This window comes from Pyxicephalus adspersus, chromosome 7 (genome assembly GCF_032062135.1).
Source record: "Pyxicephalus adspersus chromosome 7, UCB_Pads_2.0, whole genome shotgun sequence".
Lineage (NCBI taxonomy): Eukaryota > Metazoa > Chordata > Amphibia > Anura > Pyxicephalidae > Pyxicephalus > Pyxicephalus adspersus.
The window spans coordinates 31,092,667-31,117,725 of record NC_092864.1 but is presented as its reverse complement, the minus strand read 5'-3'; the positions used below and the strand labels follow the sequence as shown (position 1 = coordinate 31,117,725).

At 38.7% G+C, this 25,059-nt stretch overlaps 3 protein-coding genes across 5 annotated transcripts in view; 1 reads left to right on the top strand and 2 right to left on the bottom strand.

Annotated features, from left to right (window-relative positions):
* VIL1 (villin 1) overlaps positions 1-18,300 on the bottom strand; it is a 39,745-nt gene extending 21,445 nt beyond the window's left edge. The window contains exon 1 of one of the 3 annotated variants that reach the window (XM_072417995.1): positions 18,220-18,300. The gene's annotated coding sequence lies outside the window, so the exon portion shown is untranslated. Of the gene's footprint in view, positions 1-7,390; positions 7,507-18,219 lie in introns of those variants that run through there. The other 2 variants (XM_072417994.1, XM_072417993.1) reach the window with 2 other exon arrangements.
* A 1,440-nt stretch (positions 18,301-19,740) lies between these two features.
* Positions 19,741-20,183, top strand: LOC140335407 (small ribosomal subunit protein eS21-like). The gene is given in 2 exon segments (XM_072417997.1): positions 19,741-19,900; positions 20,074-20,183. Coding segments are annotated over 2 exon segments (270 nt in total).
* Positions 20,184-20,353: 170 nt separating this feature from the next.
* CTDSP1 (CTD small phosphatase 1) overlaps positions 20,354-25,059 on the bottom strand; it is a 31,576-nt gene continuing 26,870 nt past the window's right edge. The window contains exon 7 of the mRNA XM_072417996.1: positions 20,354-24,964. Within this exon, the coding sequence (XP_072274097.1) occupies positions 24,836-24,964 (129 nt within the window). The 3' untranslated portion in view covers positions 20,354-24,835. The remainder of the gene's footprint in view (positions 24,965-25,059) is intronic.

Sequence of the window (25,059 nt, the reverse complement as noted above, 5' to 3'; positions counted from 1 at the left end):
AATTATATATTTATAAATAGTTATTTCAAACATACGCTCTCCTAAAAAAAAACATAATGCACTGGAATTTTATTGAAAACATTTTTGACTTTTTTTTTTTTTGGAAAAAGTAGGAAATCCTAGATTTTAGATTTTTTTTAAATTCATGCTTTTTTATGTATTCCTATTAACTTTGTAACTATTAGGCCACGTACAAAGATCAGATAAATCTCATCTGGTTATCATTTCAGGGCTAGTACCAGATGAGAACCTGACGTGTGCAGTGGCACACATTCATGGATCCATCCTGGCGGTTTCAGAATACTCTTTCCCTTGCACTGGGGCTAACCCAACACTGAAAGGGTTAAATTCCTGTGTGATCAAGGGATTTAATTAATTGGACTTTTACTTACCTTATCCTCCTTGTGTGGTTGGACCCCTGCAGCCGGTTCTATAGGCCGATCTGGGCTGCATCCAAAGGCACTGTCATCATCCCCAACATACAAGACCAATAGCCCCGCGTTGTAGGCAAAAAGTGATCACATGCCCAAAGCCCAGGTTGCAGCGAGATCAGTGCCATCCTCTTACAGTGCTGGGCTGAAGCTACAAAACTACAATGGACTCAACTTCTGTGTCTTCTTATACTGTAGTTGTGCTGCCTGTGGATCTTGTAAGTCAGTAAGAGATGAGCTTCAAGTGTTTGAGTGGTGATTGCTCCTTGCCAAATCCAACTTTTGCATCCAACAAACTTCATAGTGATTTCCTAATAGTGCACAAGGCTCCTAACCAGTATCGGCATGGTGCCACCATTGACTGGTGGCTGCCAGGGGTGGCACCGGCTCATTAAAACATCTGGGTTTGGTTTACTTGGTGAACATTCTTTAAAATTTGCTAAATTTGATCACTACAGAACCATGGAGGTGAAACTTAGAAGGGCTCCATTGGAAGCTGGTTGCTAATGTACTTATCAAGGATCATTCTCATTGGCTGGTGGTAATTAGGAGTGGTGCGATTCACAACAACCACCAGTTCCCCACCATGTACTATAGCAATTGGTTTCTATCACAATCAACAAATGAAGCCTCTGTTTTCAGAACTGAATGTCAGATGTTAAGTCCATCTATAATTGGCCCAAATCCAAACAACAACACTACTCATCCTTTATCTTTTAGAACTGGAGAAGTCTGAGGATAATTTGTTGCAGGAAATGTGTTCCCCCCAATGACACCCCAGTCATGTTTTGCACCTTTGATACTAGTTTTGCTGGAGTATCTCCCCTGCTCATCTTTGTTCATGGAAACATTTTACATTGCCAGTGTATTAATGTGTAATCATTAAAGTGATACTTTGACCCATCTCTAATTATTCAGGGCAGGGCAGGAGAGGAATTTGCCCCGTCTACAAGATGTAAGCAGCAGCTTTCTCCTCTCTCATCAAAAGCTGTCTTTACTGTATCTTGGAAAGGACACACATAGGACTCTATTCATAAAACAGGGAATCTGACATTCCCTCAAACATTCCCTGGTGGGAATCAAATACTGCCATTGAAACACATGGACCTGAAAGTTTCCCACAAGGGAATGTTTGAGGTAATGTCAGATTCACCACTTTATAAATAGAGCCAATGGAAAGACAAATCATTCCATATATCACCCTCCGCAGTGATAGTAATGTTGGTCAATCACTGTCCCCATTTCTTTACAATCGCACAGCAATGCATGGTGCATGGGGTAATATGAGTTGTGGTTTAATGCGATGAAAGTCACCTGACTTGGAGTGTTAGAATTGTGAAAAGCATTGATGCCCTGTGGTACTATTTAGAATACAATTGTGAACCAGGGCTTAATGTATTCAAGTGTTATGCTACCTCACCTGCTCCAAGACTGCCAGCCCCAGCCATCAAAAATTCTTAGGAAACTCTAAAAATGACATGAAATATTGCAACACAGCTTATCAAAAACTGAAAACTGGCTTCTTTCTTGGGTTATAGGAAATAAATATAAATTTTAATAAATGTATATTAAAGTTTTTAATTTCCTAGAGATTATTTGCTATTAGTTTGTTTATCTGGACCAGATCCATTCCAGATTTGCTTGATCACCCAGGTTCTCCTATGTAAGTCTATCTTCTCTTCTTTAGTCTTGCAGATATTTGTAAAACAGATCCAATGAGTGCTTTGCTCTTCATAATGCTCAGTGTAAACAAGCCATTAAAAACTGACAAACCCAAAGCTAGGTTTATTGTGATAATTTTTAAAGTTATTTAACTGATTGTAATAGAATAAACAATTAGTTTATTGACCATTATCTGGGCACAGGTGCACTTCCATATTGTTTGACATTTTTACAAGCTTCCTCTTTATTTGGGTATTGAATGCTGGGATTTGCAGATGAGCTGTTATAGGCCGGGATAATTAACCTCCTAGCCGTTAAGCCCGACCTTCGTACGGGCAAAAAAAAACGGCTAGGATGGTTAACCCCGAGTTTTTTCCCATCCTTACTTACCTGGTCCCGCTGTGCTCATCGAGCGTCGTGTTCGTGTTCCAGCGTCGTCCTCCGTCGATCGTCGTCCGCCGATCTCCCTCTCCAGCGTCGGGTGCCTTCTCGTACACCAGCGGGACCAGGTAAGAAGCCGGCCGGCATCTTGTGTTCCGCCGGCTGGCATCTTGTGTTGCCGGCCGGCGGAACACAAAATGCCGGCCGGCTTCTTACCTGGTCCCGCTGATCGTCCACGTCCTTCTTGTTCCAGCGCTGGATGATCTCTGACGCGAGAAGCCGTCCGGCGGAGAAAAAAAAAACCGGCGGCTCCTCCCTGCGTGCGTGATGACGTCGGCACGTGTGCGGGAAATTCAAATTGAAACTCATTCATTCATTTTGTATTGGATTGAATACAAACTCCTGTATCCAATCCAATACAAAAAATAAAAAAAAATAAAATAAAAGTAAATAACTTGGAAATTCAAATTTTATTTTGTATTTGATTGGATACAAACTTGCGTATCCAATCCAATAAAAAAAAATAATATAAAATTAATACAAAGTACATAACTGGTAAATTCAAACGCTCATTTTGTATTGGATTGAATACAAACTCCAGTATCCAATCCAATACAAAAAAATAAAATAAAATTAAATACATTTTTTATATTCATATTATCTACTAGAACCCCTGTTCGGACATATTTCTGTAAGTTACAGGTCTACAATTTAAAAAAAAAATTCATGAAAAACTGGATCACTTTTGGTACAGAAATCTAGACCTCAGTGTAACGCTCAGGTGGTTAAGTGATACAAATGCTCTGCCCTATAACTTTTGTAACAGACACACACGGAGTGCATTGTTATCAGTGGGCCTGATTTATTATAGCTCTCCAAGACCGGAGAAGACAGACTATCATGGCTGATCCAGCTGATCAGGAATGGATCTGGTCCAGTACTTATGAACATTGTTCTTTTCATATAAATGGAAACATTCTTTACACATTCCCATTAAGGCATAAAGTCAGAAGAGGATAAGAGATTGAGTGTGTCAGAAGTCTGAGTGGCGGTGGGGTTCCTCCACATTTTTGAGAGAACTTCTCTAATTTCCTGGTGTGTGAAAGGACAGGAAGTGAAGGTAGATCTCCCAAATGGGACAAAGATAGCAAAAAAAAAAGACAAGTGTTTTAACCACTCCCTATTCAAAAAACTGTGGATTTAGGAATTGTTAGGGACTTTTTGGTGTCCACGCCTATTGCTAACACTGGAAATACAAATACTTTTTTTTCATCAGGCTGTAGATGATGTTTAGAAGACAAAACAAAGATTAAGATCAGCCAGTAGCAGAAGGTCATTGTCAAAAAGTTTTACAAAACTGTTACCAGTTTCTGAACCTTACTGAGATACACAAAGAATGTATTTTGTTATCTTACATGGTGACAATGTTATGGCTAAATAGGCACCCCCCCCCCCCACCTTAGTGGAAATTGGTCCATAAAGGGTATGAGTGGAGCAGAAATGGTTAACAGGTTGCAAAGAACAAATCATTTTTATTCTCTTTGGCATTACCAGTGTTTAGCTTGTTAGCTTCCATGTGTAACTTTCTCTTGCTGACGACTTTTCCAGCTACCACATGTAGCAGGATGCAACGTCTCTGGGAAAACTACAGGACGCAGCTCTCAGCACTCAACAACAGGCAATGGGACTTCCGTGCTGAACAACTTTCTGTTATTAAATTAAAGCTTATCTTATCGTTTTAGGATTTTTTATTTTTTTTTAGGAAGATTGGGCTTTAGTCCAGCGGTGTAGAAAGAAAGAGGTTTGTTCAGAGTGTAGTAAACCACAGAATCCAATCAGAAATCATCTCTGCACTTTACTGCTGTCATAACAATTTATGGGGTGTAAGGAGGGCAATAATTCCACTTTGTGCCAGGGTCACCCTGCAGGAGATCACACTGGAGAGGGCGATTGTACAAGCAATCATAAATGGACCAATGAAAAGAATAAGCTTTGCTCTTTTCTCTCAGTGCTCTTTTTCAATGATATTACATTCATAACTATGACCAATTCAAACGGATCCCTGTGATCAGCTACAAATATATTCACAGTAACATCCACTTGGATGATTGACCTGAATAAAATTCATTTCACTTTTACATCCCATCATAACTTGTTTGAATTTTGGTTTTTAAAACTATTCTATCTGATCAAAATATCAATTATTATTATAAACAGTATTTATATAGTGCCAACATATTCCGTAGTGCTGTACATTAATAGGGGTTGTAAATGACATACAGATACAGACAGTGACACAGGAGGAGAGGACTCTGCCCAGAAGAGCTACCAATTGCAACATAAAAGTTGATTTTATTATGATGGTTTACTGTTTTTCACAAAACCCACCTAACCAATCATTTTCTGGGCCCAGTTTTTAAAACAGGGAATCAGACATTACCTTGTAGCAAACTTCCAGGTCAATGTGTTTCAATAGCAGTAACTCACTCACACCGGAGAATGCCATATTCACTTTTTTAAACAAAATCATACATTGAATTGTTTTGACCAATGCAATGTTTTTGTCTAATGAATCATCTAATAAATTTTAGCTTTATTCAGACTTTTGTCACATTATTGGATCCCTGGTAATCTTGTGTAATGTTAATGCCACAATCTACAAATCCCGACACTCATTCTACACAAAGGAACCCAAAAGGAATTCAATAGCCTCACAAAGAGACCATGCGTTGGGGTTTTGAATGTTTTAAATAGATAAGGCATATTAGTAAATAATAATAAATTATACCAATCAATCACTTGTGGTCAAAGCCATTGAAAGGGCAAAATCTTGTACAGAACTGTGAAGTATTTTTGGAATTCTGACTGAGTGATTACCAATCAGAATATTGATCAGACTGGTGCACATTTGGCAGCAGATCTGCTCATGTAGGCCAAAGCGCTGTAGTATTCAAGCCACCAATCAGAACAAAACTTTCAGGACAGTCTGATGCTGATTGGTGGATGAAAAGTAACTCCAGTTCTAAGAGGACATTGATACATAAGATACTTTGTTATCCCATCTGCACTATCACATTAAAATATTATAAATTGGTATTATAAGGTAGCCAGCACTTTCAGCAAACTCATTTAAGCACTACAATCCAATATTTAGAAGACAGACGAGGGATCTTTGATAAAAACAGCAAAACTCAATCATTTCTGAGCCACTTCAAGAAAGAGGAGTATTTTATCTATCAATATTCTGCATTTAGAACAATTGTACAGAAGGTCATTATCCAAAAAGTAAAAAAACAAAACAAAAACAAACAAAAAAAAAATTTAAAAAATAATAATTCACTTTTCCAATAGGTCAGTCTGTCGATTTGTAGACGTATATGGTGCAGCATTAGAGATAATCCAGTATGGCCGATCACCACACCCAAAGTATAGGATGAAACAGTTGAAGTTTCATCGACCATAATTGCAGCAACTGCATGGTGCAGAATGACATTTATAAGAAGTGGTCACCCCCAGGGATTTTTTTTTTTAAAAGCAATTTTTCATTATTTTAAAAACCCTTTTGTGTTTATTTATAAAGCAGTGAATCAACATTCATTTTAACGTCCCTGGTTGAGAATCTTTAGATTCATGTGTTTCAATAGCAGTAATTGATTCTCCACCAGAGAACTTTTCACTGAATGTCAGATTCATTTTTGTTTATTTGATTCATTCATGTTTTATAAAGACAACAAAGAGTTTTATTTAGAATAATAAAGTAACGGGGAATTAATCATCGTTACCTTTTACAGGTTAATGTTTACATTTGCTGCTTGCAATAAAAGAATATTCATTGATCTTGACTTGTTCATGAACTTTCTGTTATAAGCTGACACTGCTCTGTTTTATTCTACCAAATGTCTCTAGGTGTTGTCACCCTGTCACATGGGCTTCCTATACAGCACTTTTTCTCATGCAGGGTTCCTCCAGCTAGGAGTTCCTTGAGCAATGAACAACTTGCACCTCTTAGGTCAGTTTAAGTGACCCCAATGATCTTTTTGGATATCTGTAAGGGTGACATTCTTCTCATGGGCCAGCAATGTAAGAAGAATTCTTCCCACTGACCACCACACTAATGTACTGTGAGCTATATAATAATAGGGGATATATAAATATAGAAGGGGTCCCCGAAGACCTGAAAGTTATTTCAAGGGTCCCCCCATGGTAGAAAGGTCACAAAACACTACTATAGATACTACAAGTAACATGCTGCACAAGCAGGATCCACTGTTGTCACTATCCAGAAATCATCCAGAGCCATAGCTGGAGTAAATGTCATTCATATTGTCACACACACATCTTGTAGAGACTACAAAGTACTATTGTAGGACATGTTATACAATCAAGGTCCACTGTTGTCACCATTATGAAACCCTCAATAAGAAGTGGCATTCCGCTATTGCAAAAAAAAATACAAAGTTTTTGCAGGAGATGAGCAACACTGAAATGATGGAAAACAAACATGAAATCACTTCTTCATCTGAACACCATTCATTCAGGATTCTACCTAAACTATACAAATATAGTTTTTGTATACCTATACAAATTGTTCTTCCTCATCAATATTTTTTCTGAAAATGATTTTGAAATTTTCACTTACTCATAATAGGGTAATTGATAACAGCACCTTCCCTCGCCTCTCACTAGCAGAAAATGGTGCAGGTACCATTTCACAAAAATAAAATTTGGTTATTAATAGCATATTAAATAAAAGCTTTGCTATTGTCCACCTAACAACAACCCTGCAGGGACCAATCAGGGACAACCCCTCAGGGCCCTCAGTAATTCTGATTTTGTTAAAGGTGAGCAAGATGATGCAAGTGAGTTTAGAAGCAGAAGAGAGAAATATTTCAGCCATTTTTAGAGGACATACACACCTGTATGGGTGACAGGTAGCCGGTCAGGGAGCAAGGAGACGTACCTGTGTGTCAGGTGTGGCCGGCTGACAGCAGAGTGGAGCTGCACTGCCTGTACTGGCCGACCTTTGTCCCTGGATCTGCAGTGCTGAATTGGAGGCTGCGCTTGCCATATAAGGCTATGCGCTCAGCTGTGGCGCTCGTCACCTGCCTGACTCTCCCTTGTGTCTTTCATGCTAATTGGACTCGATTAATGCTATTTTATTACATCTGCTCACTCTTCTCTGCCTACCTGTGCAGCTGTGATGTGCTGCTCCAGGCGCCAAAAGCCATTTATGAAGGGGGTCAGGTTTTGGCACACATTCGAAGTGCCTGGCTACATTTGGTTTGGGGCTTCGTCCCTGTAAATGTCCACATTGACTAGAAGTAACATCAAAAGTTTTCTGTTTGAATGCCGTTGATGCAACTGTATCAGTCCATGCAAAAATGACATACAAATGATCAATAATTGTCTCTTTTGTGATTGTTTTCATGGACAATTCAGTATTGTTTTATGGAGAGGGGGAGGTGTCCCGCAGCGTCCTCCCCATTGTGAATAATTTTATTATGGGGAGGATGCAGCGGGACAACTCCCTTATGGTTATGGTTTTTGGTTTAGCACTGACAGATTTCCAATGCCTGCAGACACTTGTACTAACCAAAGATTTGCAAAGGAGACAATCACAAATGGGGCTGGGTTTGCATATTAGAAGAGAGTTATGGTGCTTTATGGCAAGTGCAAACTACTGTTGTTCTAGCCAGAACTCTAAAGAATTCTAACTGCATGCTCTGCTTGTACTGCATTGTCATCAGTATTAAAACCCTACTCAGGTCTCTTTGTGCACTACAGAACACCTTAAATTTCACTGAGACAAAAGTATTCTTCCAGAATCTTAGGGATATAAAAGTCAAAAATATAAAGGAAATGATATAGCTGAATCTGGGTCTGCCTCCAAGCTGCTGTGTAGGAACGACCTCAATATCTCCAGATAACAAACTTGACCCTCTGCCCGAGCTTGTTACACCACAATCACCTTTACTGCTCTTGTGATTTTGTTTTTCCAAAGACGCTTTTGCAAAACTGAAATACAAAAAGCAATGTCATATATTTATATTATTTATTATAAAATAAATAATATTTATTTAAATTAATTAATAAATATAATTTAATTATATTATATTAAATATAATATAATTAAATATTGCCAATATCACCCAATCAGGCATTTTGTTTTGATATTTATGTTGCAGCAGAAAAATGGTGATGTGATTGGTTGCTGTAAAAACACAATTTATACTATAATAATGTCTTATGTTATTTCTACAATAATATTGCTTAATATATAGGATGTAATATTGTTACAATATGTTATATTAGATAGATGAGGAAGATTGTGACATCCGTGACTACAACAGTTGTCTGACACATGTAGCACCATGTTTGTAATTGTTGTGAGACCTTAGGGACAACAGGTAGGAGGAATTCTACATCTCATTAACTGTTTCAGCGCTGAGTACATTCACACACACAACAACTCCCTTATGGCCAAATCTCCATCCTTGCACCTGACACCTCACAGTGTTTCTCACGTTATTAATTAAGGACTGATCTCTGCAAGCTGTGCCCTAAAAAAAAAAAAAATAGGCAGAGGGCAAACCGGTCCTGTGGGGCAACCTGAAGCTGATCTTTCCCTATGCCTGACTCCCCATGCCTTGGCACTGTGTCTATGTATAAGGATGGCCATCTTGGTAGAGGCAGGGCTTTGCTTCCTCATGTCAGAGCCTCCAGCAAGGAGAACAATGATCTGCACAACAGGGACAACTCCAAATATCACTGCAAACTTGCTGTCACAGTGCCAAAGATGATCACACACTGCGTATATACAGAAAACAGAACAGGAGTGTCCAGGTGCCCTCGCATACAAGGAGATGCTCTGCTATTTTTCAGAAGGAATTTTAGAAAAATTGTTTAATTTTTTTCCCATAACATAGCAAAGTATTCACTTTTTGAGTTCAGTTCTGCAAGACGACAGGAGTCACATCGTACCTGAGCAGTGATGACATAAAGTAGTCACCCAACAGATTGGGATGTCATTGTTAACAAATCATCATCAACGATGCAGGATAAATATTACTTCCTATATGTTATATATATAAGTAGTAGTAAAACAACCTGCAAATGCTTTTACTGTGACATTAAAGAGGAACTTTAGTGTAAATCTTGCTAGGAGTTTTTTTTTTTTTAATTTTCAATGCAGAATTGATGTACTATACTAAACCACAAAAATGAATGAGGTAATCCTGTAATCTATGGTGTTTTCAGCCCAATTTTCAGTGCATTTGTTGTGGTATTTATAAAACTATGATACATGAAATTGCAACAGTAAAATGCAAAGAAATGCATTCAATCATTTTATTAGTTGGCTTGCAGCAGTGACGCAGGCAAAGACAATGGCACAGTAACTGAGAGGAAGCATCAGGTGATTGTATGATGCTTAGTCCTATTTGTTTGGAATGGTATTAGCACCTTCTGGATGTGCCTAGTACAGTGCCCTTTGGCCAGTGATAACAATTACTTCTGCTTTATACACTGCCTGGCCAAAAATAAAGTTCCCAAGCCTGCAGGGTCATTGGTGTGATCTAAAGGGGGGGTGTTACGATCTGTAGGGTCTGTGGGGGCAGTGTTATGATACAAGGTGACTGTGGGAGCACGGGTATGATCTGGGGTCAACTGTGGGGGAAGTGTTATGATCTGGGGCAGTGGTCGCCAACCGGTGGTCCGCAAGAAAATTTTGATGGTCTGTGGCTCTGGCACCCCCGAGCAGGGTCAGGAGAAGGACCCAGCTGGGGGGACTCACCGGCCAGAGCCGCAGACCATGTCCCCCGTACAGATCCCAGGCTCAGGAAAGTGGGCCGGTTGTGCCCCTGGACACAACCTGCCCACTCTCCCATTGCAGGCTCAGATCTGCCTGGGAGAGTGGGCGGCTTCTGGTATCATGACGTCACTAAAGGGGAAGTTTCTGCGCCTTTGAGCGACAAGTGGCTCCCCGCGCACCCAAATTTAGTGGTCCGCCGGTCTGAAAAGGTTCGGACCACTGATCTGGGGTATCTGTGGGACAGTTTTAAGATTATTTTTTTTATATTTAAAATTTTATTGAGATATTTCTAGGTACAAAATAAAACAGTTTTACATGTGACAATATCTTCAGTACAATAAAACATATCGCAACAACTGTGAGTATAAACAATTTTTGGTAAACAATGCACCCAGAACATCTCAGTAACTTCCTATATAAACTTTTAGTACAAACAACAAATGGGGTAGTGGTGCGAATATAAAGGGGAGGAAGGGGCAATAGGTAGCACAAGCACAGTAACTCCACACATCTCATAACACATATCAATGTGTATCAATTAAATCCCTGAGAATTAAAGTCTCACTAGACATGCAATATCTGTGAGAATAGGGCAGTGAAATTGGGGGTAGTACTGAACAAAATCCAGTAGAACCAGGTATGGGTACATTTTTTGGACATCCCCAAGTCTGTGGACATCAAGTCCTCTATTTGATATAATGTGCTCTCCCCAGCCACTGACAACTGACGGGGGTGTTTCACTTTTCCAACATGAGGGAATGCACGCTTTAGCAGCGTTTAATCAATGCCCTAGTAGTGAGGATTTGTATCATTTCCTTGTCATGTTAGAGACATGTACCAATGCCAATTCAGGCTTACCCCTTATATCCGTTGATCTAAGGTCATATGTAGGTTTTGCAAATGCTTCCCAAAAAGGGGCAAGTTTCAGGCAGTCTCAGAATATATGAAGTAAGGTTCCAGGGGCCGTCTTACACCTCCAACAGTTTATGTCTATATGAGAATACATTATTGCTAGTTTAACTGGTGTTCTATACCATCTGGTGACCAATTTGTAATTGATTTCTTGATACTTGTTGCATACTGAAGCCTTATGGCCAAGTAGAGCATCATCTCTTGTTGCTATACTTGTCTTGTCCCTCACAGGGGTGCCTGTGGGAGCAGTGTTATGATCTGGGGTGCCTGTGGGACAGTTCTATGATCTAGGGTACCTGTGGGGGCAGTGTTATGATCTGGGGAGCCTCTGGGAGGTAGTGCAATGATCTGGGGTGCCTGTAGTGGCAGTGTTATCATCTGGGGTGCCTCCAGGGGGCAGTGTTATGATCGGAGGTTCCTGTGGGGGCGGTGTTATGATCTGGGGTGCCTCTGGGGGCAGTGTTATGATATGGGGTGCATCTGAGGGGCAGTGGTATGATCTGGGGTGCCTGTATGGGCCAGTGTTCAGCAAAGGTTTGTGCTCCAAAAATTAGGTCAACTGACTCCTTGACTATGGGAATGACCAGGTCTCTCAATTATTTTTTTTCTTCCCTGATGGCACAGACATATTCCAAGATGGCAATGCCATGAATTGGGTTCAGATTGTGATTGAGTGGTTCAGGGGGCATGAGCCATCATTATCACACATGGATCGGCCACCATGGAGTCAAGACCTGAACCTTATTGATAATCTTTTTAATGAGCTGAAGAAGACTTTACACAGCTCTGGCTCTCCCATCATCAATACAAGATCTTGGGACAAAATGTTCAAAACTGTGGATGGAAATAAATGTGTGACATTGCATAAGCTTATCAAAATGATACCATGGCGAATGTGTGCTGTAAATACTGAAACACTTTCCATATCCAGAAAAGTGTGGATTACAGAAAAACAAAATTTGTAAAATTGTGCACAATGGTTTGGGAAGCCCCCAAGAAGAAACTTGGCCTGAAAAGAAGAGGGGGCCAAAAACATTCTACGTGGGATACCAAGATAGAAGGAAGGAGGTGGGGGGGGGGCTGGTGTTAATAGAAGTCAAGCTAAGGGTGCAGCGACAGAAGCAGATAAGGTGGAGACCAGCTTTAGAGCATCATTTGGTCCGTTACCATTAGAAGCAAACTGGCAATAATAATGCTAAGATTTAGATTTGTCTGAAGATGTTTGAATCTGTAAAAACTGGTTGGAATCTGAATTTAGGGATCAGCTCTTTTGCAGAGTATTAGTAGTAAATCAGTGTATTCTATGTCTATACAATCCTTACAATAGAAATCTGAACATCTATTCCCGCTCTGTGCTTGGAAAATGAAGTCATTTAAAATGGCCATATCCCCTATGAATTCAGCATAATTCCACATATGCATTGTATGTATCCATAGGGGTCCTTGATCAGATAAGTGACAATATTTAAACATTTCTCCCAGCTCTCTTGCATCGTCACCCTGTCACATGCACTTCCAATGCAAACTATATTCTATAATGGGGTGGACCTGCAGTTCCACATACAAATGGTATTCTTGATACACACATAATGCTATATATCAATTTGCCCAATTTTTAAAAGCAGCGATTAGGTGAAGAGATAACTGTTTTTTTAACACCACTTTGCATTTTTTTGCCCCATTCTCCATGGTTATAAAGTGCTGGTTACCCTAATACTTTTGAAAGTAGATAATGCCCTCGACCACAATGGGGATCATTGGTGATGGTTTGCCAACATAAACAAGTTTTAATGAGAAAATATAGTATAAAAAGAAACTCACTTTTTCTTTTATATTTTTTTATATATATATATAGGTCCTTATAGGTGTCAATGTGGATGCTCATTACTAAAAGTGCCATGATGGATGTCATGTATCTATCACTGTAACACACACATATGAACATGAAGTGGCTGCATTTTATGGGAGTGCTAACACCATCTCTGCTGCAAGGGGATTAAACCAGTAAGAAGTTACCAACCAGAAAAGGACTTTGTATGGAATTGCAGCAAACATGGTAAAAATGGAACTTCAGAGGAGCAGAAGACTAAACTTTGACCAAGGTTTAGCTCACATAAGGACCTCAAAAAGTGCCAGATATCAAAATAATTAAGCTATTGACATTACAATGGTCAGGTCCTGTGGTTCTCGGTGTTATGATGCAATTCTTTTATCGTCTGACACTTTTTGAGGTCCTTATGCAAGGTATATGGTCACCTTGCATAAATATATAAATAGTCTATATAGGGAACTCTCTTCCCAATTATTCATTAGGTCATTACAAAGGACAAGGGGCGCCCTTTGTGTCTGGAGGAGAAATAATTTAATCTCCAGGTAAGGAAGAGATTCTTCATAGTAAGGTCTGAGAAAATGTGGAATAGATCCCTTTAGTCAGCACAATCAATTTATATGTCTAAAAGCTGTACATTGTTTTTCATGAAAATGTATTTTACAGTATATTATATTAGTATAATAAAGTATAGTAGAGTATAATAAAGTCAAAATCATGTCAAAATAATAAATTAGGAAAAAGCTGTATGATTTCTGGAAGAACATAATAAAGCTGGGTATTAATGTTTTAAAGTGCTAGATTGTTGATCCAGGGAACATCCGATTGTCCCATGGAATCAGGATGGATTTTTTTTCCCTGTTAGAGCAAATTAAACCAGGGGTTTTTGTTTTGCCGTCCTCTGGACCAACTATATCCATGGGGTTCTTATCATATGTTTATTTCCCCAGTGATTGAACTTGATGGATTTATGACTTTTTTCAACCTATGTAAACCTGAATCATTCAAAGATTAGTCTTTTACTCCCTTAAAGAAACATATTTGTGAAACGCGTCAGCCTAATACAATTCATCACATTGAACAAGTTGCACTGACCATATTCTTTATAAGGGATTTGATAATTTTTCTGAATTTTATTGCTTTGATCTATGTTGAAACCAAAAATATTGATATCAAACACCTACAATAAAAGCTTGTTTAACTACTTGAAGTATATCTATCTTGGTAACCATAAATCATTATTGCTTAACTCATACTTTGGTTTGGTTCATAGCTGGGAACGCAGATAGTTTAGAGTTAGGGACTGCACTTTTTGCCCTGACACGGCAGCGTGGCTTCACATATATTGAAAACATATGCAATGGAAACAACCAAAAAGCATCCCCTTTGCTTGAAATGGCACCTAAGAACAATAAGTTCTTCAATGGCAAGATCACCAGGAAAATATGAAAAAAAAAGCAATGCAGCCACCACATCCAAAGACTAGTAAGCTATAAAGGAAGCATAGAGGAACCAGACACACACCCATCTTTATAAAATGGAAATGTGACAAAGTGGAGGCTCCTGTATGACTGGTAAACCATTAGATGAGTCCTCGGACTGTGAACTTTGCCTATCTAAGGTATTTCACTATATCAGTAAATGTGGCAGGAGATATACCTGGTTGTAAAGTCTCATATCTACATTGTGGTGACTCCCACTCACAAAATGACAGTTAGAGAATAGGGAATATTCCAGATAGAGGTTCATACTTTGCTCTCCAAATTATAACAAGTTTCTTATATAAAATTTGTCTGCTAACACCATGTTGCTAATGATGCACACCTGTTTACAGAAGTACTAAACTGCTCACTGCTGCCCCCATTCATTCTTTATTGGGCTGCTGCAGGTAGGCGCTACATGTAGTTTCCCCCAAAGCAGTGGTTCACTAGCCGCAGCCTTTGATATGTAAGTTGTTTATTTATTAAACTGTTCATATTGTAGTATTTCATGCAATGATATTCATAACTTACTTTTATATACCACCAACTAATAACACAGCACCTTGCAAAGTCCAAAGTTATATCCCTAGCTGTCCCTTGCAGGGGCTCACATTCTAAAGTCTCTACCATAGTCATATGTCATTAACAGTCTAAGGACAATATGAGGGGAAGCCAATTAACCTAACTGCAAGTTTTGTGGAATGTGGGAAGAAACCAGAGTACCCAGAGGAAAGCCACACAAACGGGGAGAACATACAAACTCCATGTGCATAGTGTCCTGCCTGTGATTCGAACCTGTGATCTAGCGCTGCAAAATGTAAACCTCTGAGTCAACCTGCTGTCCCATGCCACCTATCATGGAACACATTTCCTATGATGGGATCATTGCTTAACTTTTGCTGTATTTACAAAACCTTCCACTTCAAGGGTGTAACACGGCTGCTTTTACCAAGCCATATTAGGCTAAATATGAATATACCCAGATTAAACTTTGCAAAATGCTAAGTCTGATTTTGAATTATTAGTTATCTCCAAATTATATTTTTTAAGTAATAATTGTGAAATTTACAGAGGGTTCCTAGGTTTCAAATAATTCTCCTTCATTTAAGTAATGTATGGTAGTCCCTTGTATTATGTAGTTCCCCCTTGTGTCTCTAAAACCGCTCTGATCCATCAAGGTATGGACTCCACAAAGGTGTCAGAAGGTGTCCCATGGTATCCAGCACCAAGATGTCAGCAGCAAACCTTTGCCTGCGCTGGCCTGCCTTCTTCCCATAGTGTATTTTGCTGCCATCTCTTCTCCAGGTAAACAAAACACTTGGCTATCAGCATGAGCCAAAAGAAAATGTGATTGATCAGACCAGTCCACCTTCTCTTTTGCTCCATGGTCCAGTATGAACATTCTCTCTGGTCTGTAATCATTCACCAAGCTGGGATGCACTGATTCTCCTCTGTTAGATCAAATCAGCAGAGCTACCCTCCCCTCCCAATGAGCATCAATAAACCTTGGGCACACATGGCCAGTCGCCATAGCCAGTCCTACCTTAGACCACTTTTGGAAGGTACTAACCATGGCATACCATAAGCACCCCACAAGACCAGCCATTATGGAGAAGCTCTGACCCATAGTCCAGCCATCACTGTCTGGCCCTTGCCAGAGTCTCTAAGATCCCTACACATGCCAATGTTTCTATCCATTCACAGGTGTCATTGTAACCAGAAAATTCCTTTTATCCATATCCTATAACAATAGTTTTATATTTTAAGGTATTTTAGAGGTATTGCCAAGGTAACCAATGTATCTTGACACTGCTAAATGTGGTCTGGACATCTAGACTTTAATTCCCCGTCCATAAAAAAGATAACTAACTATTGAAGGAAGGATAAGAATGACAACGCTGCTGCTTGCAACTTTTATCATTGATGGCAGCGCCCATATTATTCTCCTGTCAAAGTTCCTCTATTACTAGAAGTTATCCATAGTGTGGTTGTTATGCAGCCTCAGTACATTATATATGCACATGACATGATGGCTGTGTTGTCACTTCACTGGAGCCGATGAAACCTATTCCAGTCCCAGATCTCTTGGTCATAAAATGCAGGTCAACTGATGAGTATCTGGGAAAAAATTAACCACATTGCATCCTATTACCCTGACAATTTATGAGCTTGTTATCTGACATTTCAAATACAGCTGTAACCTATGGACTGAAAATTTGCAAATATGAAGGAAGCCCAACCCATCCAACTGGGCACACCCAGGTATGATAACCTGCACAATATGGTTACCCAATGGATCGTATGTTACCATTGCAACTTGTGTAGTATACCAGAAACAACTATCTGATACGGGTTTAGTTTTCTATAATAATAAATAAAAAATAAAAAAATCAGCTGTTGGAAAGTAATCCCTTCTCACTGACCATTGCTACTTGCCTTTGCCTTGTGATTAGTTACAGATTTAACATACAGCTTAATACACTGGTGCTTTCTAAATAAAGATTAATAATGATAATAGTAATCACTTTGCTTGCTAATTTTTCAAAAGCTCATTGCAATGCTAATGCCATATGCAAAACACAATACAGACAGCCATTGCATTCCTTAAATCAGGGGTGCCCACACTTTTGACTTGACTAAGTCAAAATAATCTACCAACAATAAAAACTTGAACTTAATAACCCCTGTGCGCGATTTTGAAAGGCAGGGCTCTGTGATCTACTCGTGTTGCCTTTGCGGTCCACCAGTAGATCGCGATCCACTTGTTGGGCACCCCTGCCTTAGTACTTAGATCAGATGTCATTTTCACGTCATTGGAGTTTTCTGCATATCTATCTTTCTATAAACATTTATAATTTACAATTTTACATATTTTTATTTGAATTATAAACATAAAAAATGCCACTCATTTATTTAAACAATTTGTAGATATCATAGGAGGGCAATTTTCCTAAAATTTAAAAAGAAAATGCAGATACAATAGATCAATGTTGAAAGAAAATCCCAACTGACACTAGTTTATAATATTTCAATAAAAATAATGGTCTCTGTCTGCATATTTTAGCAAATACACAGGAAATCGTATCCTAAATCAAGGAAATCTTCCATACTGTATGATCGCTAAGGTATACAACCAGAAATATTTGTGGCAGGAATTTGTGGCTCCTGGTATTGATTCTGCCTTTTTAGAAGTTAAAAAATAACTTTTGTATAGGAAAGGACTACTAAGGTTAAATTTATGCTTGCTGATAGATACTAATATATAAGGATAAATAAAGGAAAAATAAATATTTTTTTATTATTGAATTCATGGTTTTACATTTGGCTGGGTACACACGCTCTATAATTGTTGTTGGAAAGGATCTTTCAAGATCCTTTCCGATGACAAAAGACTGAACGAGCACTGTACGTACAGCACCATTCTGCTCTATAAAACCTAGCTATTTGTTACTGAAACTTTTTTTTAAATATCTTTATAATGTATATGAAGTCTTGTTTTTTTATTTACTTTTTGTTTGTTTTAGTAAACCAAATATAAAAGACTAGAACAGTGAAAAAAATACCAAGGTAAAGAAATAAAAATATGTATATATCAAACAAATGTACAAATAATCACTAAAGATAAACAATACTTAACAGGAATGAAACAAATAACTAATAATTAATCAAGCAGAATTTGACAAAATATAAATATAAACACTCGGCAGCTCTTACCTGTAGCAGGCACCGTCACTTGTGGTAAATGTTCAGTCTGACTTGAGGTCTCTGCAGATCTCCCACCGGCTTCTCCCTTTGCTGTACTGGAATTGGCCTACCGATAACCCAAATTCCAGCCCACTAAGAAGCAATGAAGCGGAACCCATTGGACACGTTAATTCTGCTTCACTGACCAGTACATATTTTATGTGTGCTAATAAGGTAAATTATGACAATTAATGTGACCGGACACAAAGATCTGCTCATTAGCAGCTTCAGAACAATGAATGATAGTCTTCGATTTACGTCAGCCCAATAGGATTTAAGGACTGATGTTTCCCATAATTTCAAGATGGCACTGAATAGGCGATAATTATATACATTGTATACAAGTGCTTTTATTTTTTTTGATTTGCCTACCAAATTTTTACAGCTGCATGGGTATATTTGCATAGGGTGAATAGTGTTGGATGTCAGTGAACATTGGGCAAATGGCTCGGCGTATCCATGTAAATTTTTGACTCTGTTTGTGGTCCAGCTAACCTGCCACTGTACCTAAACTGATGGCTCAGCACCTTTTACAGGTGAGCATACCAGTAAACAGAAGAGTTATACCTACAATTTCTCCAGAACTCCCTTGTAATTGTCATAGAATTGTGCCCTCATCAGACAATTACTGCTTTTTCCGGCTGACAGCCCTAATTAGCTTGGCCCAACCTCATAGGAGCAGCTACCACTTTTAAGAGAGTAGTGCAGCTTCGAGTTTGGGGAGAAAGGTTAAATAGTAGTCACATGACATCTACTACTAAAAGCTGAAAAAACTGTATGCAACAATTTTCTTTTTATCTTTCACTTGAAAAACAAAAACTGTTTGAAAGCCTAAAAGCTATTTTTTTTGTTTGGATCAGATTGAAAAAGAGTTTAAATTTACCTGTGAGATTCTGAGCCAGCCATAGAAATAATAGTGAGGTTGCCACTGACACAGGACAAGAGGGAGAAGACAGGAACAATAAGGAATTGCCAGATGTTTTAAATCAATCCCAAAATGTGTCCCCATTGACTGTCTGTAGCTTCTGTCTCACCACACCAGAAAGTAAAGGAGTTTCTCCCCAATAGGGGCTATAACAAAATTGAGATTATAAAAAAAAAAACAAATATGTTGTAATTAACCTAAAAGATTGACTGAAAATGTACTTATGGATTGATTGCTGATGTTTCATATCCACTGATTGCATTTTTTATAAAAGAGGGAGGCGAGTGACCCCTGCAACATGTTGGCCATTGTTGTACCACAAATTGGTTTGGCACTCTTCCTTTATTTTATTTATTAAGTTTTATGTGGGTTCCAATGACAGGAATCCCCTTTTTTATGCATGCCCCCACAACAGCCAGTGAGCGCTGAGGATTGTTTTTTCTTTTGCATGAGCTTGATCTTTACACAAGTTCCAAAACTTTGCATGACTCAAAAAACATTTGTTGCTCCTTTAAGTCAGCCATTACAGCGAGTTTGTGGTCCTTGTCACATAATGAAAGTACAAAATGCAGAAAGATGATGGTCAATTTATGGACTTGAACAAAAAATGTTCTGCCAGCAACAGTATTTTTGGTGCCAAGGAGAATGCGTCCATCCAGATAAATATTACAGAGGCTAAAAAAACAGGCACAATCACTGGCCAGTACAAGACCTATCCTGGCTCAGGTTAGCACTCTGGCCTTTGCAGCGTTAGGTCCCATGTTTGAAACTTGGCCAGGGCACTATCTGCATGGAGTTTGCAGGTTCTCCCTGTGTTTGTGTGGGTTTCTTCCCTCATTTAAAAAATATGCAGATAGGTTAATTGGTTTCTGCAAAAAATTACCTGTGTTAAAGACAAGTGTAATAGTGCAATATTGCTATCTGCAGCAGCATTCCTCAAATGGGTGAATCCAATGATGCCATTCTCAGGCTTGCAAAAAGCAATGGCATTGTTTCAAAGAACTTCTAAACAAACAAAAAAAAACTTGAACCATTGCTTAGAAAAAAAAAATTAAAAATGTACTTTAGCTATATTTTAAAACAGGCATGAACCTACAAGCTTCCACGCACACATATGCACATACACAACATCAAAATGCAGTCCATACAAATCACACAGAAAGGAAAACACATGACTCCTTTTTCTTCTTAAGTTTTTTTTTCTTGTTGATTTAAAGATTACAGTATTTTTTTTTTAAATCACACACAAAAAGGCACTTAAAAATAGTTGTTTCTCCCCTCCCCCCTTTGAAGAAGTTAAATGGATTAGCTCCAATTTTCTCAGAAGACAGATTTACAATAAAAATATATAATATCATAAAAAAATAACTTTAGAAATAATGGCAGCCTTTATCCAAGGTGTGCGCTCCCCTGCAGACGGTGCAGAGGATTTATTTTCTCGCCGCAAGCTCCGTTCAGAATAGAGCTTTCCGATTGGCGGTCTAGAGCCCTGCAAAGCATTGTGCCATAGATAATAATACAGCATGGAGAGATGTGAGGAGGATGCAGAACGTGCAGATTCGTAATACATTAACAGCCCTTTGATTGAAATAAAAAAGCTGGAACTGCTAAATACAGCCAGGTAATAATATTATGTGCATTTCTTGCGATGGGGAGGAGCTAATGTGCAATCTAGGGCCTAACACTCTCTCACACCTAATAAACTCAATACATTTTAAGCTTGGTAACTAAGCTTTGCTGGGATTGGCTGTCAGGAGTAACACAGCCACCAGTGTACAGGAAAATTCCTCCAAATTGCGTTCCCATCTGAACACCCTGATTTGATAGGAGACCTTAAATTTGTATAGCCAATCAATCTTTGGAAGTTAACGAGCTGAAGGATTGAAATTAACGTTCCTTCAAATAAAAATAATAAAAAAAAAAACCTTGTCAGGTTGATGAGATAATTATTGTTTTATATATATTTACCATCAAATGTTGCTGTTTACTTGCATTATATGAAATATAGAATACATTGATAGATCAATGAATATACTGCAATAAATATACTGCTGGGTAAACATTTATCTCCCCCAATTGTGACTTTAGTTGTACAAGAATACAAAGGGTTAACACAGAAGGGTCAAGCTTGTATCTTACAATAAGAGTGAATTGGTCCCCCTGTTTAAATACCTAAAATGCAAATACTTTGTAAGTTAAGTTTAAAGTAAAAACACTATGGAGTGTATTTAAAAATGATTCCTATCAATTCGACCTAGATACGCCCATAAATACGTTTGAATATTTAGGATTTACTATTGTGACTGCTGTGCACTTTTGACAATTGGCCACTAGGTGGCAGGACGAGTAATTGTTTTATTATGCAAACATGCAGCATAAATTAAGGGAAAATGTATCAGTATAATATAAATAAATATAACCCTATATGTACTAGTTTATGATTTAGGGGGAAAAAAGAAGAACAACTGTCCCTTAATAGGTGACAAAGCAGGAAATTAATTCGATAATGCAATAAAAGCAGAATTTTTTTTTTTAGTTCTAGAGTTGGTGAAATTTGGTAAAGTGGTCCTTTTAAATATCAATAAATTCCTTAATTAGCTTCAATGCAGCTTTAAGGTTGTTGGACCTAGAAGTGAAGATTTACAGAAGGGAACCAAACCCAAACCCAGGGGGGTGGTATAAAGGGAGCTCACCCCCGGAACCCCATTGTGTAAGCATGAGCAATATTTCAAACAATTAGGGACAGTAAGTCTTTTTAAAACGCCGCCTTATATGTTGGCGCTATATAAATAAATGAATATTATAATACATCCTTTCTGCTAATAGCTCTTGAGAGCTGCAAGGCCAAGAAAGGACACGTGTGACAGGTACACTTTGTGCGTCTTCAAGGAAACACAGCACCTAGAGGCGTGCCAATATTTCTAATAATGTTACTAATGCTCTAAAATCATATATACAGATATACATATTTATAGAATGATAAAGAATAGCTAAAACAATCATTAAAACCTCTTTTTTTATTTATCTCTTCATTGCCTCCTAGCGGAGATTCCACACACTGCAACAAAGCAATCGCGACACATGGTTTGATATAAAAGTTGCCATTTGTAAGAAATAACTAGTAAAATGAACACTTGATATAGAAGTCCTGTAGCCTCGACCACAAACGCGGTTACATTCTGTGCACAGAACCGTCTCTGGTGGGGGGGTCCCCTGTAGCCCTGACAGAGGTGGAGGTGAGTGGCTCCGCTTCATCAGTGCAGCATCTTTCTGGCAGAGCTACGATAGAGGGAAAGGACACGGAGCGATGCTTAATACTCTGTTGACAATTACCTCGTATGTGAAATCCTCCTCAAAATGAGTCCTGAAATAAAGTTCCTTTACATAAAGTTTACAAAAGGCACTGTTCTGGAGCTTTAAAGGCAAAATGGTCAGATTACGATTCACAGATAATACCTTGTGGGAAGAAGGCACATTTTTGTCAGCCTTAAGGGAACCTGTGCAAAATGCAGACCTATTGTTCCAAAGTGATTTCCCAGTGACAGTAAAAATGTCAGGTTGAAATCAAAATATGGTGCAATTTAAAGTGGACCTACAGCCAAACTATAAAGATTTGACATCTTCCAAACAAGCAGTAAAGGAGCTTTATAAGAAGCCCTCATTAACCTTAGTAGCTGCAGTCACTGTAGAGGAATTGCAAAAGCTTGCAAAAGAAGCAATGAAATCTCCGGTCCTAGGAAGTCAGCGGGGAATGGCACCCTTCCAGCTTCCTAAAACACACAGAAGGTGCTTTGAAGCTGTTTAGGAACCAACTTCATCCTCGTGGTGATCTTTGTGGATAAATTATTCCACAATATATGCAGCTACAGAAGTCAGAGAACGTTTTTAATATTTATTTTTTAATAGTCCCCCCTCTCCCAGTGTTCTAAAAAATTGTTTTTGTATTATTCATCCCAACCATCCTCCAATGATTTTCCTGTGTCCTTTGTTGACCACCGGGTTGAATGGCATTAGCCTTCCCCCTGACGTAGATGATTGCTCTGGCCTGGGGTCACAGCACTGCAGCCAACATTGCCAAACAACTAGATGTCACCTGAGTAAAAACAGGTGTGGGAGGTGTGTGTATTGGGGGGAGGGGGGGGGATTTCAGTAGAAAAGGATGGAGAATTGCCTTTACTTCTTGTTAAATAAATGTCAATACTCTAATATCCATAGCCTTGCCAAAGGTTTCTTTTAACATCGGCTGTGACCGATGGGGGGGGGGGGGGGGGGCGTACAAATAAAATAGCCCATGGTGAACATTTAGCGCCCTTTATCTACAATGGGTAAAAGTCAAAATAAAAGGCACAACATCTCTTTAAATCCGAGAAATTTCCACCGCTATTGCGTTTCACAATCCAAGCCACAGCCTGGGGCGTCACATTCAGTTTTCAATCCCAAAAAACATGCGCACTGCGTCCCTCAACCCCATCCTATGTCTAAACCTTTGTAACTCCCTAGATTTTTTTGGTGGCTCCCTAAGAATTTGCAATACTTTCAAGTCTTTACAGGAAACTGAACTTTAAAATGAGCTTCCGTCGCTATTAATGGTCCCCTATACTGTCTGATTTTTACAGAAAAAACTTATTAAAGAACGATATGTGAAAATCTGCAGTTTTTTTTTTTTTTTTGTTGTTTTTTTTTTTTGCATATGTGAAATTTCTGCAACAAAACAAAACCTAAATTATTCATAGTGTATAGGTGTGATGCAAATTAATGCCAAAAATATGTTTTCCTCTTGCTGACAGAGTGAAACATAACACAAACCACGACTTCAAAATAAACAAAAAAAAGTCCACCTGCAAGCCTCCATTTTTTTTTACCAACACTATCATTCCAGCCCTCTGCAACTGCCAACTCCGGTCCCAAATCGTGACCAGCACCTAAGGGGCGCATACCAGTGTGTGATCTCCTGCACTTACTCCACCTAATCGCACGTACCGGCCTCTGAACGCTATAAATCATAGACAATACTAAACCAGCAGAAACACTTAATGAGGACTGCAGACTGGCTGACTGTGGCCCTCCTGGGATGATTTGGCCAAGAAATTCATTCAGTCCATTTCCGTATTTGCCAATCCAAATCAAATCAGATAGTTAATGTTTTGCCAAAAGTTTTAGAGGCAAAATAGCTTCACCCTCTTCCGTCTTTTTTAATTGGCCACGAAATACAGCAAAAGCAGCTTCAAGTTTAAGGTTGAAAGTCCTTGTATTACTAAGAAAAGTCTTCGGAAAAAAAGATTTCAAAAGCAATTTTATAAAAACTTTCAGTTCTTCGTCTATTGTAAATTGAAATAACCATTAGTTTGTAGGTTTGGTGTGTAGGTCAAAGAGTTAAAGAATTTCGCTCGTTAAATGAGGAGAATACAGAATGAAACATTCAAAAATTAGTTTAGAATACTTGTGAATTTTGGTACGGAAACGGCCAATTAGAAGCTCACAAACCATAGTGGTGCTGTGGCTTTATGCAGCTTTACAAAAGGCAGGTGTGGGGAACAGGAGGGTCATATTGAAGAAGCAGGCCTGTGATTCAAGGTGATTCTCCTGTCCTTCTGCAGACCAGCGGCAGTAATGGCCGGAGTGCCCACCATTCTTACAGAAACCCGTCCCCATCATAAGTCATTAGCTGGCAGTTCTGCGCTGCTTTAGAATGCTGTACACGTCATCCACTTTGCTTAATCTCTCAAAGAAAGGTAAAAGGTCTAGGAGCTCAGTGTCGGACATGTCATCAAACCAAGATATCACCGGAACCTGCAACACAAAAGGGTGGCTTAACTTGAGCTCAAAAATATACAAAAAAATATATATATATTTAACAGAAAACTGTATAACAATGAAAAAAAAAG